We start from the raw sequence: 18,943 nt of genomic DNA, 5'->3' as shown, positions 1-18,943 counted from the left end.
TTTTTCATTGTTGACCCCTGGTACAGTTGTAGCCAATTTAAATCTCTGACCCTTTTCTTAAACATGAGATTGCCTTAAGCTGGTAACATAGAACTTTTAAATTATCTTCATTAAACCCCATTTTGAATATTCCACTCCATTGTTCCAGTCCATCAGAGTTCTGTTCTTCAGTATAATAATAAGGGCTGTAGCTAACGTTTGTGTCATGCTTTACTTTGTACTAAACACTTTCCTGAACAGTAGTATCTCATTGTGAGGCAGGGTTTATTATCTATATTTTACAGATGAAGAAACTGAAGTTTATAGAAGTTAATAACTTGTCCAAGATCAGGAAGCCAGAGTAAGTCGCAAAAGAGGGTTTTGGATTTGAATATTCCTACATCAACATCCATTCCCTTTCCATTTTTCAAATGTAAAAAAGTGAGCTTCTTGCCCAGCTCAGAGATGTCACAGGTGCAGGTGATGTTGGACCAAGTCTTGGACTCTAATTCCTTTACTGTTTATATTGCATTGCCTGCTAGATTTCATTTCTGCTAGATTCTGCCAGATTCTTGTTCTGCATCTAAAACATTGGTAAGTTTCTGTTTTGTTTTAAGAGGACTTTGATCTTTCCAACACATGATGTTGATAACTGTAGAAAATAGAGCCTTATCCTTTTGGGGGATGATTGTCTCTCCACAATGTGGGTCATGAATTGGCTCTGAAAAAGCCTCTGAAAGTTATTTTCCATCTTCTCATCTCTTTTATGAACTCATACAGAGAACAGTGTGTGGACAAAGTACTAAAAGTTATAAGGTACCAGATTTTGTCTCAGGATAAGCAAAAATGAATGCTGTCCAATAGAGTTATGGCCTGTCTCATAAAACAGGGAGTTTCCCATCATCATTGGAGTTATCTAAACAGTAAATACATGACAATGTTGTTGAAGGAATTTGTGTTCTAGGAAGGGATTAGAAGATTTATAAATTGTTTCTTGATCGTGCCTTTTCTGGTGTCTCCAGAGGCTTTTACTGTGGAATCAGAAGTATAAGGCTCAGTCCTTGCCATCAGATAGCTCCTAGTCTGGCATAGAAAAGAATACCGGGGGGCTCCTGCGGGAGGACAAAGTGGGTGCTCTTAATCTGAGCACTCAGTGAAGGTACTGCATTTGAGAGTCTGTGGCTTTTGTGAGTTCCCAGAAGAGAGCTCCATTCATATTACTTCTTCTCAAAATATGTGATGCTCTGAGGTTTTACCTTGAGATGTGATTTTAATCATACAATGAAAAGGCTATCTGCTTTTTTGTTCTCTTTTTTTTTGCAATGCTGCTCGGCTTGTGGGATGTTAGTTCCTCGACTAGGGATCAAATCCGGGCTCTCAGCAGTGAGAGTGCAGAGTCCCTACCACTGGACAACCAGGGAATTCCCTGAGATGTGATTTTAGAAGTTACCTTGGCACAGTGTGTAGTCACAAAGTGTTTGAGACAACCTGAATCTGGTCTTGCATTGTATTAGTTTTGACAGGGACATGTCGGACCCAGGAAAGAGAATCAGCTTTGTCAGTGTCTAGAGATAGTCTTTTGGACCCTCATACTTTCCCCCAGTCAGTCCAAGTTGAAGATGTCTTCTCCATGTGCTGGGTGACAGGCCATAAATGTGTATTCTTTGTCAGTGAGGAAATAGGCTCCTGGCAAGTGGAAGGCTTTTTACCCAGTCCTGATTCTCTTTTGGTCCACGTTCCCATAGTCTTCTCTCTCAGAAGTGATTGTTGAAGAGAAAAGCAATCTGTCATATTTATTCTTCATGGACATCAAAAAACTACATGACTTTCAAGTATAAAGAATGAAGAACATTATGGAAAGAGGACTGGATTGAATCATAGTCAAGAGAATAGGGCTCAGAGCTTACCCTTTGGTTGAGACCATGTGTTTTTTCCAGTAGTCTCCCTGTCTGCCCAGCAATAGTCCCAATATCTGGATGGAGATAAGATGACATACCACACAGCTTAAGTCAGTCCAGTCTAGCTTCTTTGTCTAAAGCGAGCACAAGAGTCTGTAGGGCTCTGGACTATCTTTGTTGTTATTTGTCTTATTCTACTGCTGAGGAAACTGACCAGACAGGCCAAGTGACCTTTTAATTTATCACATAATAGCGCTGAGTGATCCAGTCTCTGAGTGAAGCTATCAGTTCTAACTCGTGTCAGCACCATAATCTCTCCGAAAGTACTTAATTGGCAGCCCTTGGCTTCCAGAAGAGGCTTTGGTTCTGCAGCCCTTACTGAATTCATTCCATTCCTAGAATCGGAGACATTCAAAATGGAGATCATTGTCAGCATGATGACATGTGTATAAAACTCTACAGCTTTTCAGTGGCTTTTATGATGCTTATTTCACTTAGTATTTACAATTATCTTTTATTTGATTTATTCAGCAAATACTGACATCCATTGTGCTGGACTCTCTGGGTATGGAGTTTTGAACAAGACCCAGTGCGGGTCTCATGGATCTCAAATCTAATAGAACTCAAGGAGGTTTAGTGATTTTCCCTAATATTGGTAACATGGACTCCAAATCCCAACTTTGTCAAATGTTTGGGTGCTCTCTGCTTTCATGCTTTTAGAGGTTTGGGAGTCATGCCTAATTTTAGGCATTACTACTTTGTGTTGTGATGAAATAAAATTTTACTATATCTTCAACCTCTCGATTTTAGTTCTGCCCTTTGGGGCTTCACAGAAGAGTCTACTTTGTTTTCTCCTGGTGAATACTTAAGAGGTGTCAAGTTAGTAATCCTGTCCCCCAGATTTTGCTTTTGCTTAGGAAAAAGAGCCATAGATTCTTCCAGAGCTGAGGAAAATGCAGAGTCACTCTGTGTGTATTCTTGTCCTTTGAAAACCACTGCTATGGCCCAGGGTACTCTATTCCTTCTCACCTGTTATCTTTACTCCTACAGTTACCTTGCGGGAGATGGGCTATGAGTCGTAATGGAATACTTGGCTGGAGGTTCTTTGACATGGAATACTTGGGAACCCACGTGGATGAAGGCCAGATTGGAGCTGTGTGCCATGAGGTAAGGCCAGAGGCCAGCCAGCCTTGAGCAGGACGTGGCCTCCATATCTATGTATCTCAAAGTTCTGCCTGATGAGATCTCAGCCTGGGCACTGTAGAGGTGGGAGAAATTAACTGAACTCCCCCTTCATTCTCTTATTACACCTGTTTTGAAATTTCTATTAACATAATATTTTCTTTAATGATAACTTTATTTTGAAAACAAAATTATGTTAACATTGTAGACAAATTGGGAAGTACCATGTATATTTTTTTCACTCATAATTTCAACCTGTATATGTTAATTGCTGTAAACACTTTGTAATATTTTCCCTTATCTCTTTTATATGGATATATATTTATATCATATTTTAATTTTACTTTCTTCATGTGCTATGAAGGATATAAGGAAAAGAAAGAAGGTAATGACAGAGGGGGTACTATTTCAGACAGAGTAGTCAGGGAAGGTTTTGCCATACATTTGACTAAAGATATTAATGGTATGCAGAAGCAAGCCAGGCAGAAATCTAGGGTAAAGTACTTCCAGGCAAAAGAAATGGAAAACAAAGCTTAAATCGGTATCGCCTTTCTCCTCATTGCTATTAAAAATTTAAGGTCTGGGGACTTCCCTGGTGGAGCAGTGGTTAAGAATCCGCCTGCCAATGCAGGGGACACGGGTTCGCTCCCTGGTCCGGGAAGATCCCACATGCCGCGGAGCGGCTGGGCCCGTGAGCCATGGCCGCTGAGCCTGCGCCACCAGGGAAGTCCCTGTAGTTGTATGTTTAATCAATATTAGGAAAAATAAAATCATGTGAAATTGTTACTGTCCTAGAAAATATGATCACCTTTGCATTAAAACCCCTGAGATCTAGAACACGCACGTGCACGCGCGTGCACACACACACACACACACACACACACACGTTAATGGAAGTAACACAGGCCTGGGATGCTTAGAAGATCTGACTTATTTTCTTTGCTGTACCACTAAGGCAGTGTTTCTCAACTTTTTTTTCATTGTCTCCACTCGCCCCCACCCGCCCCAGGAGCCTTTTAAGACATTGCTTCCTAATCACATAAAATTTGATATCATAGTTATACTATATACCTGTTTATGTACAGTGGCCATTTGGAAAGCCACAACAATTGGAATATCTAAGATGTTTTTCACTCACCCCAGAAATTGACTTTCACTGGTAGAGAATATATGCAAATGTATGCTTGGGGAAATCAATATGCCTCAAATTATTTATCTTTAAATTGTAAATTAGAACATTCATACTGCATGTATCTTAGGGGTGCCATATGGATCAAAAAGCACTTGGAAAAAATTATTACCCAAATGAGTGGCATTACTGTTATCCTTAAGTTTGCGTACAGATCACCCTTCTTTTAAAAAATAACTTTATTGAGATATAATTCACACACTATATAATTCACTCATTTAAAGTATGTAATTTAATGAGTTTTGTATATCGAGTTGTACAACCATCACCATAAGCAATTTTGAACACTTTCATTATCCTAAAAAGAAACTCTATACCCACTATCAGGCACTCCCCACCCAACTGGCTTCCTGACCCACCCAGCCCTATGTAGCCATTAACCTATTTACTGTCTCTGGAGATTTTTGTTTCAAGCATTTCATATAAATCGGATCACACAATATGTACTAATTGGGACTGGCTACGTTTTTTTTCGTTTTTTATTTTTTTTACATCTTAATTGGAGTATAATTGCTTTACAATGGTGTGCTAGTTTCTGCTTCATAACAAAGTGAATCAGTCACACACACACATATGTTCCCATATCCCTTACCCCTCGCGTGCCCCTCCCTCCCACCATCCCTATCCCACCCCTCTAGGTGGTCACAGACCACCGAGCTGATCTCCCTGTGCTATGCAGCTGCTTCCCACTAGCTATCTATTTAATGTTTGGTAGTGTATATATGTCCATGCCACTCTCTACCTTTGTCACAGCTTACCCTTCCCCCTCCCCATATCCTCAAGTCCATTCTCTAGTAGGTCTGTGTCTTTATTCCCGTCTTACCCCTAGGTTCTTCATTACATTTTTTTTAATTAGATTCCATATATATGTGTTAGCATACGGTATTTGTCTTTCTCTTTCTGACTTACTTCACTCTGTATGACACACTCTAGGTCCATCCACCTCACTACAAATAACTCAATTTCGTTTCTTTTTATGGCTGAGTAATATTCCATTGTATCTATGTGCCACATCTTCTTTATCCATTCATCTTTTGATGGACACTTCGGTTGCTTCCATGTCCTGGCTATTGTAAATAGAGGTGAAATGAACATGTTGGTACATGACTCTTTTTGAATTATGGTTTTCTCAGGGTATATGCCCAGTACTGGGATTACTGGGTCATATGGTAGTTCTATTTTGAGTTTTTGAAGGAACCTCCATACTGTTCTCCATAGTGGCTGAATCAATTTACATTCCCACCAACAGTGCAAGAGTGTTCCCTTTCCTCCACACCCTCTCCAGCGTTTATTGTTTGTAGATTTTTTGATGATGGCCTTCTGACCAGTGTGAGATGATATCTCACTGTAGTTTTGATTTGCATTTCTTTAATGATTAATGATGTTGAACATTCTTTCATGTGTTTCTTGGCAATCTGTATATCTTCTTTGGTGAAATGTCTGTTTAGGTCTTTTGCCCATTTTTGGATTGGGTTGTTTGTTTTTTTGATATTGAGCTGCATGAGCTGCTTGTAAATTTTGGAGATTAATCCTTTGTCAGTTGCTTCATTTGCAGATTGTTTCTCCCATTCTGAGAGTTGTCTTTTCATCTTGTTTATGGTTTCCTTTGCTGTGCAAAAGCTTTTAAGTTTCACTAGGTCCCATTTGTTTATTTTTGTTTTTATTTCCATTTGTCTAGGAGGTGGGTCAAAAAGGATCTTGCTGTGATTTATGTCATGGAGTGTTTTGCCTATGTTTTCCTCTAAGAGTTTGATAGTGTCTGGCATTTCATTTAGGTCTTTAATCCATTTTGAGTTTATTTTTGTGTATGGTGTTAGGGAGTACTCTAATTTCATTCTTTTGCATGTAGCTGTCCAGTTTTCCCAGCACCACCTATTGAAGAGGCTGTCTTTTCTCCACTGTATATTCTTGCCTCCTTTATCAAAGATAAGGTGACCATATGTGCGTGGGTTTATCTCTGGGCTTTCCATCCTGTTCAATTGATCTATATTTCTGTTTTTGTGCCAGTACCATACTGTCTTGATTACTGTAGCTTTGTAGTATAGTCTGAAGTCAGTGAGCCTGATACCTCCAGCTCCGTTCTTCTTTCTCAAGACTGCTTTAGCTATTTGGTGTCTTTTGTGTTTCCATACAAATTGTGAAATTTTTTGTTCTAGTTTTGTGAAGAATGCCAGAGGTAGTTTGACAGGGAATGCATTGAATCTGTAGATTGCTTTGGGTAGTGGAGTCATTTTCACACTGTTGATTCTTTCAATCCAAGAACATGGTATATCTCTCCAATTATTTGTATAATCTTTAATATCTTTCATCAGTGTCTTGTAATTTTCTGCATACAGGTCTTTTGTCTCCTTAGGTAGCTTTATTCCTAGATATTTTATTCTTTTCGTTGCAATGGTAAAAGGAAGTCTTTCCTTAATTTCACTTTCAGATTTTTCATCATTAGTGTATAGGAGTGCTAGAGATTTCTGTGCATTAATTTTGTATCCTGCTACTTTACCAAATGCATTGATTAGCTCTAGTAGTTTTCTGGTAGCATCTTTAGGATTCTCTATGTATAGCATCATGTAATCTGCAGACAGTGACAGCTTTACGTCTTCTTTTCCGATTTGGATTCCTTTTATTTCTTTTTCTTCTCTGATTGCTGTGGTTAAAACTTCCAAAACTATGTTGAATAATAGTGGTGAGAGTGGGCAACCTTGTCTTGTTCCTGATCTTAGTGGAAACAGTTTCAGTTTTTCACCATTGAGGATGATGTTGGCTGTGGGTTTGTCATATATGGCCTGTATTATATTGAGGAAAGTTCCCTGTATGCCTACTTTCTGGAGGGTTTTTACCATAAATGGGTGTTGAATTTTGTCAGAAGCTTTCTCTGCATCTATTGAGACGATCATATGGTTTTTCTCCTTCAATTTGTTAATATGGTGTATCACATTGATTGATTTGCGTATATTGAAGAATCCTTGCATTCCTGGGATAAACCCCACTTGATCATAGTGTTTGATCCTTTTAATATGCTGTTGGATTCTGTTTGCTAGTATTTTGTTGAGGATTTTTGCATCTATGTTCATCACTGATATTGGCCTGTAGTTTTCTTTCTTTGTGACATCTTTGTCTGGTTTTGGTATCAGGGTGATGGTGGCCTCATAGAATGAGTTTGGGAGTGTTCCTCCCTCTGCTATATTTTGGAAGAGTTTGAGAAGGATAGGTGTTAGCTCTTCTCTTAAGTTTTGATAGAATTTGCCGGTGAAGGCATCTAGTCCAGGGCTTTTGTTTGTTGGAAGATTATTTTTTTTAACATCTTTATTGGAGTATAATTGCTTTACAATTGTGTGGTAGTTTCTGCTTTATAATAAAGTGAATCAGTTATACATATACATATGTTCCCATATCTCTTCCCTCTTGCGTCTCCCTCCCTCCCACCCTCCCTATCCCACCCCTCTAGGTGGTCACAAAGCACCAAGCTGATCTCCCTGTGCTATGCGGCTGCTTCCCACTAGGTGTCTATTTTACGTTTGGTAGTGTATATATGTCCATGCCACTCTCTACCTTTGTCACAGCTTACCCTTCCCCCTCCTCATATCCTCACGTCCATTCTCTAGTAGGTCTGTGTCTTTTTTCCCGTCTTACCCCTAGGTTCTTCATCACATTTTTTTTTCTTACGTTCCATATATATGTGTTAGCATACGGTATTTGTCTTTCTCTTTCTGACTTACTTCACTCTGTATGACACACTCTAGGTCCATCCACCTCACTACAAATAACTCAATTTCGTTTCTTTTTATGGCTGAGTAATATTCCATTGTATCTATGTGCCACATCTTCTTTATCCATTCATCTTTTGATGGACACTTCGGTTGCTTCCATGTCCTGGCTATTGTAAATAGAGGTGAAATGAACATGTTGGTACATGACTCTTTTTGAATTATGGTTTTCTCAGGGTATATGCCCAGTACTGGGATTACTGGGTCATATGGTAGTTCTATTTTGAGTTTTTGAAGGAACCTCCATACTGTTCTCCATAGTGGCTGAATCAATTTACATTCCCACCAACAGTGCAAGAGTGTTCCCTTTCCTCCACACCCTCTCCAGCGTTTATTGTTTCTAGATTTTTTGATGATGGCCTTCTGACCAGTGTGAGATGATATCTCACTGTAGTTTTGATTTGCATTTCTTTAATGATTAATGATGTTGAACATTCTTTCATGTGTTTCTTGGCAATCTGTATATCTTCTTTGGTGAAATGTCTGTTTAGGTCTTTGCCCATTTTTGGATTGGGTTGTTTGTTTTTTTGATATTGAGCTGCATGAGCTGCTTATAAATTTTGGAGATTAATCCTTTGTCAGTTGCTTCATTTGCAGATTGTTTCTCCCATTCTGAGAGTTGTCTTTTCATCTTGTTTATGGTTTCCTTTGCTGTGCAAAAGCTTTGAAGTTTCATTAGGTCCCATGTGTTCATTTTTATTTCCATTTGTCTAGGAGGTGGGTCAAAAAGGATCTTGCTGTGATTTATGTGATAGAGTGTTTTGCCTATGTTTTCCTCTAAGAGTTTGATAGTTTCTGGACTTACATTTAGGTCTTTAATCCATTTTGAGTTTATTTTTGTGTATGGTGTTATGGAGTGTTCTAATCCCATACTTTTACATGTAGCTGTCCAGTTTTCCCAGCACCACTTATTGAAGAGGCCGTCTTTTCTCCTCTGTATATTCTTGCCTCCTTTGTCAAAGATAAGGTGACCATATGTGCGTGGGTTTATCTCTGGGCTTTCTATCCTGTTCCATTGATCTATATTTCTGTTTTTGTGCCAGTACCATACTGTCTTGATTACTGTAGTTTTGTAGTATAATCTGAAGTCAGGGAGTCTGATTTCTCCAGCTCCATTTTTCATTCTCAAGATTGCTTTGGCTATTTGGGTTCTTTTGTAGTGAGGTGGATGGACCTAGAGTCTGTCATACAGAGTGAAGTCAGTCAGAAAGAGAAAAACAAATACTGTATGCTAGCCCATATATATGGAATGTCAGGGGGAAAAAAAAAAAGGTCATGAAGAACCTAAGGGTAAGACGGGAATAAAGACACAGACCTACTAGAGAATGGACTTGAGGATATGGGGAGGGGGAGAGGTGTAAGCTGTGACAAAGAGAGTGGCATGGACATATATACACTACCGGACGTAAAATAGCAAGTGGGAAGCAGCTGCATAGCACAGGGAGATCATCTCTGTGGTTTGTGACCACCTAGAGGGGTGGGATACGGAGGGTGGGAAGGAGGGAGAAGCAAGAGGGAAGAGATATGGGAACATATGTATATGTATAACTGATTTACTTTGTTATAAAGCAGAAACTAACACACCATTGTAAAGCAATTATACTCCAATAAAGATGTTTAAAAAAAAAAGACAACCTCTCAGGAACTCCGAAGGTAAGTGATGCAATCTTTAGACCGTCTGTGGTCACTCAGACTGACAAAGACTAGGGGATGATTGCCAAAGTGAGTCAGAGAAGGAGAGGTGGCATGGGCACGCGTTGGGGGTAAAGATCTCATCCCACACGCACATCCTGTTGTACAGTGTGCAGTGGGTGCGTCCTAATAGCTTGTCATTGGCTGATTCCCCAGTGGGTTGATTGATGGGCATAATCCCATGTCCACCCAAAGGCATTTGGTCTTGCAGGGAAACTAGAGCTGAGAATACCTGTTTGGGAGCCCAGCGTTAGAAGCAGCAAGTTGTGTTCCATTATGTGCCCGTCAGGTATTCACACGCCTCCAGGGCTCATAGTCCCATGTATTTGATGATGTGCAGGGGCAGACACCACAGCACCTTCCTTGGGGCTCAGATTTATCCCGGGCTGACTGTGGAGTCATGTGAACATTGGTGGGGCAGGGCTGCCTCAGGTGGCTGCACTGTCCTCCCAGAAAGCAGGGCTGTCTGGTTTGGGGCCTCCATTTCACCAGCCAGCCCCTCCACCTCCCACACAGGCATCTGGAGAGAGCAGGAATAGCACTCCCTGTGGAGTGGTTTGTCACCTCCATGCAGGTGACCCCAGACCCTTGAGTGTGTGAGGGCAAGTGGAGCTGGGCTGGCTGTGCTGAAGTACCAGCGGGGGCCTTGAGGACAGATCACAAACATGCCAACCTCTCCCCTGTCATTTCTCTAGGCGCTCATCCCAGCCACAGCCCAGAAGGAGCCCACCCCCAGATCACACCTTCCCTGTCTGAATCCCCACCCCCGGACCTGCCCAGGTCCTGTCCAAACTTGTATGTTCCATCCTGGTCACAAAGTAATATTTTATAGGCACCTACTGGACGTAAGCATTCATCCCAAGGCAGCGTGCTTCCTGAGGTTCTTGGAGGTTTCTTGATGAGCCAAGGAGATGTTTCTGGCAGGACGCAAGGGCCACTCTTGATCCACTGGCCCTAGGTAAGGCCCAGAAGCTGGTTCCCCCCTCTGGATCTCCAGCTCATCCACACAGGTCACCACCTCCCAGGGCAGCATCCCCTCAGCCTGCCCCAGGCTCAGCCAGTCCTTTAAGCACCCCCAACCAACCCCCAGACCCAGACCAAGGAGACAGTTCTATAGGCCACTCCCCCAAAGGGCCCTGTCCTGGCCCCACACCCTGCCCCTCCCCCAGCAAAGACACTACAGGGCCAGAAGATGGAACACGTGCTTTATGCCTGAGGTGATCAGGGGAGCCTCGAGCAGGGGCTCAGCACTCACTCACACTGTAATATATAAAAGTGGTCTGTCTCCCTCACCCCAGCTGAGGCTCCTGGACTTAGGGGAATGAAGCCAGTCCTTTGGCTTCAGAATGTTCCCAGCATGAAGAACTAGGTAGTCCTCTTGGTTACCTTTCCTGGTGGTGCACAGAAAGTCAAAAGAGGTCACATAGTAGGGCTAGTCTGAGCTAAGAACGGCATCCAAGGAGCACAGGGTTTTACAACTGGGAAGGCCACAGCAAGCCAGGACTAGAACCAACCGGGGGCTTCAGGGGTGGAGGGGAGTTCTGCATCCCGGCGAGGCCGCTGCACCGGAAGAAGGCTCGGAGGCCACGATGGTACGGTCAGTGGTGGCCAGCCGGCCCACCCTCCCTGCCTCGATGGCAAAGGTCTTCCCCTGGCTGCAGAGGTAGCTGATGGTCCTGAGCCGGCTGCTGCCTAGAGGCAGGCACAGAGCCAGCGCCACCTCCCCACTGTTCACTTGCCACTTCTGGAGCTCCGCTGTTTGCTCATGGCCGTGAGCATCTGGCTAATATAGGAAGTCAGGAGGTCATCCATCTTGTAGCCCTGGAAACAGCAAGAAGATAAACAGATGTAGGACACGGCCGCCCACTCAGACCCAGGACACAGCTCCCAGCAAACTGCAGTGGACAGAAGCCCGGACAAAGGCAGATCCTGCCCCCTGCTCTGGACTTACTTAAGTCTCCCCAGCCACACAGCTGAAGGGTTGGATTCATCCAGCCAGACATCTAGGGCTCTAAGCTGTTGCGACCTCACATTAAGGTGCTAATTTGTGGGTCCCTCAACTGAAGCTGCAGGTGAGGCAGGGGAGCCCGCCAGGCCTGGAAGGAAGAGCTCTCACCAGTGACGTCTCACAGAGAAGTTTGCTGCCGCGCACCAGGTTCCCGATGGTGATGTGGAAGTAGGTGTTGCCGCTGCTCCAGTTGGAGATCTTGGTGAAGGGGTGAGTGGTCAGGATGTCCTAGGGGAGCAGAGAGAGTCTGGCCTCACTCTCCTCAGCTCCAGCCCACAGACACCACCCACGCAAAGGACCTCAGACTCTCAGACGAGAAAAGGGGCAAAGGGAAGAGTCCAGCTGTGCTATGGAGCTGCTGTGAGAAGCAGATGCCTTCCCCCTCCAGGCTTTGGGTGGGGCCGGCTGGTGGGACCACCAAGGAAGCCCAAGAGGCCGTCAGGTGTATGGGGCCCAGAACTGGAAATCTGAGAGCCTGAAGGAACTGAAACTGTGGTCACAGATGAGATGGTCCAGCGGAGTTGGAGGGGGGAGACAAGAAGACACAGACTGGGGGAACACAGTGTGTGGGCTGTGTAGAGAAGCAGCCCAGGGAAGTGCCTGAGAGGGAGACCAAGGGGGAGATGAGGAAAACCAGGAACGTGGGCACATGGAGCCACGGGGAAGATGGTGGTCGTTGCCCCCTTCGCCAACAGCCCCCGTTGTACCCTCCTGTGTCAGTGGTAGGACTTGTGTCCTGGCCCCCTCGGTAGGAACTGCTCAGGCCCACAGACCTGAGCAGCAGTTACCCCAGTAGATCCTCCCACCCTGACCAGTGTGGACAGAGAGCATTCTGGGAGGAAGTATCCAGTGACGCTGAAAGGCCAAGCACTAGAGTGATTGATTGGATGTAGTAGCGAGGGCTTTGTTAGTAACTCAGCAGTTTTGATGGAGAGATGAGAGGTAAGGAAGTAGACGCAGCAAACACGGTGCTTCTCAAGATGTGTGGCCAGGTGGGTGGATGAAGCGAGGATGCTGGTGGCTGATAGGGTCTCTCGGGGTTTGAGTCTGGGGGCCTTTGTTAGAAGTGCAAACAGAGAAGCCCACCCGCCTTCTCTTCCCTGTCGCTGCTCACCTTGGTTCTGGGATCAATGAGGCTGACCCCATACTTGTTGATGGCGATTAGGAGAATCTCAGGGAAGTTTGGCTCTGTAGTTTGCTAGTTAAAAAAAAAAAAAAAAAGCCAGAGACATCAGGTGGGGAGCCGCCCCCAGGAGCCGCCCCCAGCTGGGCTTGAGTCTACCTCTCCTGCTGCCTGCGTGATGCCAGGGGTGCACTGGTGCTCCACGACCTCGTGGTTTCTAGCAATACCTCTGCTGGGCCCCCAGAGCTACCCCAAATCCCTTCACGGGCCCCCAACCAGCCCGGCAGCAGTTTCAGCCCTTCTGTCCTGCTTCTCTAGGAGTCCCTGCTATTGCTCCCTCTCAGCCCTAAAGCCCCTCATCTTTAAAAAGCCTCCTTGAAACCTACACCTGCCTCCAGGCTCTCTTCGTTGCACAGCCAGGCTTCTCAAAGGGGCCCTCTCAATGTGTAGCAAGGCCATTCCCCCCTCTCCATCCTGACCTATCCCTCACCCCAGCCACTTCACCATTCTCCTGCCTCTGGTCCTGCCCCTCAGATCCACCCCCACCCTGAAGTCAGAGTGGGCTCTGGCCCCATCAATCATCCCTGTGCAAAACCGTCCAGGCTGGGCACCACCTGCAGGAGGAACCCTACTGGCCTCTCCTGCTCGCCAACCTGCTGCTTACCGCAGTCTGCGCGCCTCACACCCCCGCCCATCCACACTCACCCACTCGCACTTCCTGCCCAGGCCTGAGCTCTCACACCTCTGGGTCTTTGCTCGTGCCAGGCCGTCTGCCAGGAACCCTCCCCTCAGGGTCTCCCTGGAAAGCTCAACGTTGCCTCCTCCAGGAAGCCGCCTCAGCGTCCCAGGACTAAGCCCAGGGCCCAGTACTTAGCTGAGACACCTAGCTGGGCCATTTCCTCCTTTCCTTGCCAGGCAGGTGGCAGAGGCCACTGCAGTTTCCCAGAGTCATGGGGAGGAGCCTCTGTGCCATCTGGTTCCCCCTCGTCCTGAGAAGCACGCACCCACGGCATACCTTCACCTCGAAGAAGGCTGAGCCGAAGGTGGGCCACTTGAAGATGAGCTTCAGGAAGGCCAGCTTGGCGTCCTCCTTGGACTTCCCTGCGTGCTTGTTGAAATAGGCGACGATGGACTGCAGGGGGAGCGGGGGGGTCAGAGTCCTCTCCCCTGCCGCTCCTGCCCCATCTGCACTGTCACAGCAGCTGCCATGGGCCCTGGAGGGCCGGGTGGAGGATGGGGGCCCTGGAGGCTATGAAGCCTCCCCACTTATACCAGGTAATGGACTCCTGACAGCCCTTCCCTCCCCAAAGCAAGCAGGCCAAACAGTATCAATTAAAATCCGGTCACCATGGTAACCAGGACAGGGCAAATTACTGCCAAGTGGCCGGCTGAATTTACAGGGGCCACAAGAGATACTTCCCTGGGCTGCTGTCCAGCACCTGCCCCCTTGACCCTGGGGTACCCAGAGAACCATTCAGGGGGCCCCTATTCCCACTGTCTCCCCCACGGTCACCCGCTTCCAGTCGTCAGGCGAGATCTGCCGGATGAGGTCCTGGGGCACCAGCTCCCGTAGAAGCTTGGGGATACTGGGGAAGTAGGACTTGTCCTCCTCAAACTTGGCCCTGTAGATGAGTGCCCCCAGCTGCAGCACTTCCTCCCGCGTGCACTTGTGGTAGCCTCGGAGATACTTGGGCAACTCCTGCCAGAGACAGAGCGGGTCACAGGCAGTGGAGGCACCTGGAGGAAGTGGGCTTCTTCCCTTAAGCACCCCCCACCCCCCGTGAGGCCGGGTCTACTACTTTACCCCACATTTGGGCCCACCTGCTTCCCCAACCTCAGCTGACACTGCTCCCCAAGGGGGGAAGGCACAGTACGGGGAAACAGCATTATGCCACAGATTCAGCGCTTTACAGATTTAAAAAGGCAGATGGAGGAGATCAGAGAGAAGGTTATGGGCTTCTTCCCGATGAGAGAAGATGGTGGACCGACCCAAGTTGGTGGAGGTGGTGATGGAGAGACGTGAATGCGTTTCAGAGATGAGATATTCGGGAGGTAAAGTCTTCAGGTGAGTGATTTGGGACATGGGAGAGGTCCACGCTGACTCAGGTTTCTGCCTTGGGGGAGCTGGTAGTTAACGGTGCCACTTGCTAAACGGGCAACATGGGGCAAAGGGGAGAGGCAGATCCTGGGTTTGAAGGAAGGCGGCCCTTCTGGCTCGCAGGCCATGGTTCTCTCTACCAGGGCAGCTGCCTTCCCCACCACTGGCGCCCCTCCCAGCATCCTGGTCTGTCTGTCCCACAGAACGGTAAACGGCCACCTCGGAAGAGACCACTGAGTCTGCAGTCATGAAGACCTGGAATCCAACCCCAGTTCCATCAGCCCTGTGATCCTAATTACATCACTTGATCTGAGTGTTCCTCTGTGAAATGGGAACAACATAACTCCTTCTTGGGGGTTGTTGGGAGGACAGAATGAGTACAAGCTGCCAGACACACGATAGAGGCTCAGCCTGGGAGCCACCTGCTGGCTTCCCGCAGGCCCACGCCCTGCTGGAAAACGTCTACAGATCCAGGTGTACCAGCAGAATCCCGAATCCAGAGCATAGCCCCTCACCAAGGGAAGGGCCTGAGAGCTCAGCCCGAGGGCTGGAGGGTTGGGAAGGAGAAGGATCTGAGGTTGGGCCACCTCCGGAGACCCCAGCAGGAATGGCTTCCAGTCCATGCTGCTGCCCCTCCCCTGGCAAGGACAGCAGGCAACCACAGCAGAGAGGCTCTGGGCAGCTCACCTGGTAGTAGTGGAAGATGGAATCGGCCATGGGGTCCTTCCCTGGCACCGTGGTGGTCCACAGCTTCTTCATGAAGAACACTTGGTAGGTGAGCGAGGGCACGATTCCTGTGGCAGAGGGCAGTCGGTCACCCAGAAGATCCCAGCACCAGCCCTGGAGGAAGGCCTGACTCGGGCCCCACCCAGGTGGCACTCAGGTACGGCCCCGAGCCAGGACCTGCTGGCCCCAGGCCTCGGATGATCCCAGGACTCAGCCTCACGTTACCATCCTTGACGGGCCGTGCTTTCTTTATCCAGTCCGTCAGGTGTCGTACAAAGTCGAAGAAGAAGTCATTCTCAGGAACGCTGATGACCTAGGGACATGGCCATTCTAGTCCAATCATTTTAATTGGAGCAATACTGAGTTTTCTGACTTTCCCACCCAAGGCCTCCCCGGCAGCCCCTTCTCCAGAAGAACTCCTGCTCGCAGCCAGAGGGGGTGTCCATGTATCAACCCCATCTTGCCCCGACTGTGCCTGTTGAGTGTCTCTGTCCAGTGACAGTGACTCCCTTCCGTCATTCAGCAAAGAGTCACTGATTGCTGCTCTAGGACCCTGGAAAAAAGGCCGAGAAAGGGGCCCAGTCCCTGCTTTGGACATTCTCTGGTATCCGTGTCCTGCTCCTCCCACAGGCTCTAAGCCCCGCTGGGTCCAGGACCTCACTGAGATCACCTCTGGGTCACAGTGTCTGGCACAGGGACAGACAGACATGGATGCACAGGGAACTGGGGGTGAGCGACAGGAGAGAGCACCTGACCTGCCTGCAAGGGTCAGGGAAGCCCCCCATGGGAAGGGGCTTTCAAGCTGGGCCTTTGACTCCCATGGACATAAATGGGGCGGGGGGCAATGTGGGGTGAAGGCAGGGGCCTGTGCTTCAGAGTCAGCCCCACCTGGATCTGAGTCCCTGCTGTGTGACCTGAGATAAGTCACTTAACACTTCTGAGTCCAGGTTGTGTGGTCTATTAGGTGGGGATGGTCATCCTCCCTTCAAGGGCTTTTTCAGAGGTGAACTGACTTCAGCCTGGCAGCTGAGGGACCAGTCACATCAACTCTGGAAAGTACATGTGTATTGGGGCAGGGCGAGGAGCCTGGTGTGTCCAGAGCACAGAGTGCTCCCGAGAGGTCTGTGGCCAGGCTGTGCAATGCCTCAGAGGAGAGAGATGTAGGCATAGCTGCTGCACGTCAGGGGGCCATTGCAGGGATGTAAGAAAGAGACGGGCCCAATCAGATGCCGTGTGCAAGAGGGCCTCTTCCTCTCCCCGTCCCTCCTTCTGTCTCTGTCCCCACCCCCGCTGCCCCGTGAGCTCCCAGGGCGCCAGCAGATTTCCCATGAGACAGACCAAGAGCAGGCAGATAAGCAATCAGTGCCCCCCCAACCCACCTTATCTGCAATTTTGACAAAGAGGCTGAATCCCTCGGAGGACTTGAGGAGCAGCCGGGCAGCGATGTTCTGGCAGAAGTCCTTGGCCTTGGTGCTGGACTCCACCTCGAAGGCCTGGGGGAAGGGGTGGCGGGGGAGCACTCGCTTGCCTCTGGCAGGGCCTCTCCCAGGGCCTCTCGCATCCCTGTGGCTGTGCCCCCAGCTGGACGGAGCCCCCTCCCATGCAAGACACCCTCCTCCTGAGGGGGCTTCCCCAGAGCTGGGCACCATGCTTAAGACAAGGAAGAAGTATAAAACCTACTCTGTATAAAATAAACAAACTACAAGGATATACTGTACAACACAGGGAATATAGCCAATATTTTATAATAATTATAAATGGAACACCACCGTTAAAATTTGTGAATCACTGTTGTACAACTGACACTCATATAATATTGTACATCAACTAAACTTCAATTAAAGATAAATTTTTTTCAAAAGAAGGAAAAGCAACTCCTGTCTGGGTCTTCCCAGATCGTGCCCTTCCCAACCCTTCAAGCGGGACTAAGCCTTGGCCCAGCTGTACAAGCATGAGTGATGGCAGAGGCCAAGGGAGCACAGGAGGGACAGGGTGATTGGAAGGAGAGAAACTGGAGGAAGGAGAAAGCAAACTCCAGAAAGGGTGAGGAGTCAAGAGCCGGGAAGCAGCCCAGACTGGGCTTGAGAGGGATGGGAGGGTCTGGGGAAGCCCAGATGAGGGAGGAGTGCAATTTGAGGGGTGGGGGGTGCTCCATGTAACCCTCCATAGGGGACAGGAAAAGATTTTAGGAAGTTTTTCTGTCCTTGTGACTAGAATCCCCTAGTGGTATTTCTGAGTCTCTAGTCTAGACAAGTTTTTAAACTGCTTTTCAAACCGAAAATTTCACTGTTGGTCTTGTTTATCTGAATGAGATGCTGTGCTGGGATGGAGCAGGGGGTGTAGATCAGGAGCCGGCATGACAAGAAGACAAATAGGACTTTTGCCCAGGGGACCGCGGTGGAGGGGACTCACACTCAGGTCAGGTGAGAAGGAAGGAAGTGTTAGTCTGCAGGAGAGTGGGCTCGGGGCAATGGGGGAGGTCGTGGGCTGCGGAGCAGGCCTGTGCCCAGGAACAGAGCTGGCATCGGAGATGACATCAACACAGAGCTCAGCTCAGAGGGAGAAAGCACGTTTCTCCAAGCAGAGGCTCCTCAGAGAGAGGGAGGGGTGAGCTTCTCAAGGAAGCTGATCAAGGAAGTGAGAGGCTGAACCAGGAACCCAAGGGCTCCTGACCCGAGGCGTCTGTGGCCTCTTGACTGAGCCCCGACTCCACTGAGGGGCAGGAGGATGGGGGCAAAGGTGGGGGTGGTGGGGAAGAGACATCAGGGCTGCCCCGTGTCCCCGAGGGAGCCTGGTCCTTCAGGGGCACCCACAGACCAAGAAGCCAGAGTCCCTCACCTCGTCTGTGTCATCGGGAAAGTAGACCTTGTGGAAAATCTGGGTGGTTTTGTGCTGGATGGCCTCCACCTCCACCAGGTGCGGGGGGTACTTCCGGGACCCGTTTCTGAAAACCAGGGGAGCGGGCGGGGGGGAAGGGGGCCAAGTCAGGAGGCAGCAGATTCCTGGGGCCATGGGGAGCAGAGAGCAGAGGGCACTTTGGAGACAGGCAAACCCAGTCCTAATCCCCAGCTACCACTTCCTACCAGGTGACAAACTCTCAAGCCTCTAGTTCCTCATCTGTAAAAATGAGGTGATCATGGTACCCACCAGATAGGGATGTGGAGGGGACCGAATGAAGCAAAGGGTACAGGTGGGCTTTGCAGAGTGTGGAGTGCGGCCCAGGTGTCTGCCTCCCCAGCAGACTTGAAGGTATGAGAAAATAACTTTCTGAGCAACCAGACTCTCAA

At 47.9% G+C, this 18,943-nt stretch overlaps 1 protein-coding gene and 1 long non-coding RNA gene across 4 annotated transcripts in view; one reads left to right on the top strand and one right to left on the bottom strand.

Moving 5' to 3' along the window:
- Nucleotides 1–278: 278 nt before the first annotated feature.
- Nucleotides 279–11,947, top strand: LOC132526186 (uncharacterized). The gene is made up of 5 exons (XR_009542476.1): nt 279–340; nt 522–573; nt 2,928–3,044; nt 10,534–10,659; nt 11,768–11,947. It is a non-coding gene; the product is annotated as an uncharacterized LOC132526186 (long non-coding RNA).
- MYO7A (myosin VIIA) overlaps nt 11,056–18,943 on the bottom strand; it is an 86,900-nt gene continuing 79,012 nt past the window's right edge. For 2 of the 3 annotated variants that reach the window (XM_060160100.1, XM_060160101.1), the window contains exons 39-47: nt 18,495–18,600; nt 17,036–17,149; nt 15,882–15,969; nt 15,618–15,724; nt 14,346–14,531; nt 13,848–13,964; nt 12,824–12,907; nt 11,818–11,937; nt 11,056–11,522 (exon numbers count right to left, since the gene is read on the bottom strand). In XM_060160100.1, the coding sequence (XP_060016083.1) occupies nt 11,433–11,522; nt 11,818–11,937; nt 12,824–12,907; nt 13,848–13,964; nt 14,346–14,531; nt 15,618–15,724; nt 15,882–15,969; nt 17,036–17,149; nt 18,495–18,600 (1,012 nt within the window). In that variant the 3' untranslated portion in view covers nt 11,056–11,432. The remainder of the gene's footprint in view (nt 11,523–11,817; nt 11,938–12,823; nt 12,908–13,847; nt 13,965–14,345; nt 14,532–15,617; nt 15,725–15,881; nt 15,970–17,035; nt 17,150–18,494; nt 18,601–18,943) is intronic. The other variant, XM_060160103.1, reaches the window with a different exon arrangement.

The sequence above is a fragment of the Lagenorhynchus albirostris genome, chromosome 9, assembly GCF_949774975.1.
Source record: "Lagenorhynchus albirostris chromosome 9, mLagAlb1.1, whole genome shotgun sequence".
Lineage (NCBI taxonomy): Eukaryota > Metazoa > Chordata > Mammalia > Artiodactyla > Delphinidae > Lagenorhynchus > Lagenorhynchus albirostris.
The sequence above is the reverse complement of the archived record's forward strand: the minus strand, read 5'-3'. Positions and strand labels throughout refer to the sequence as shown.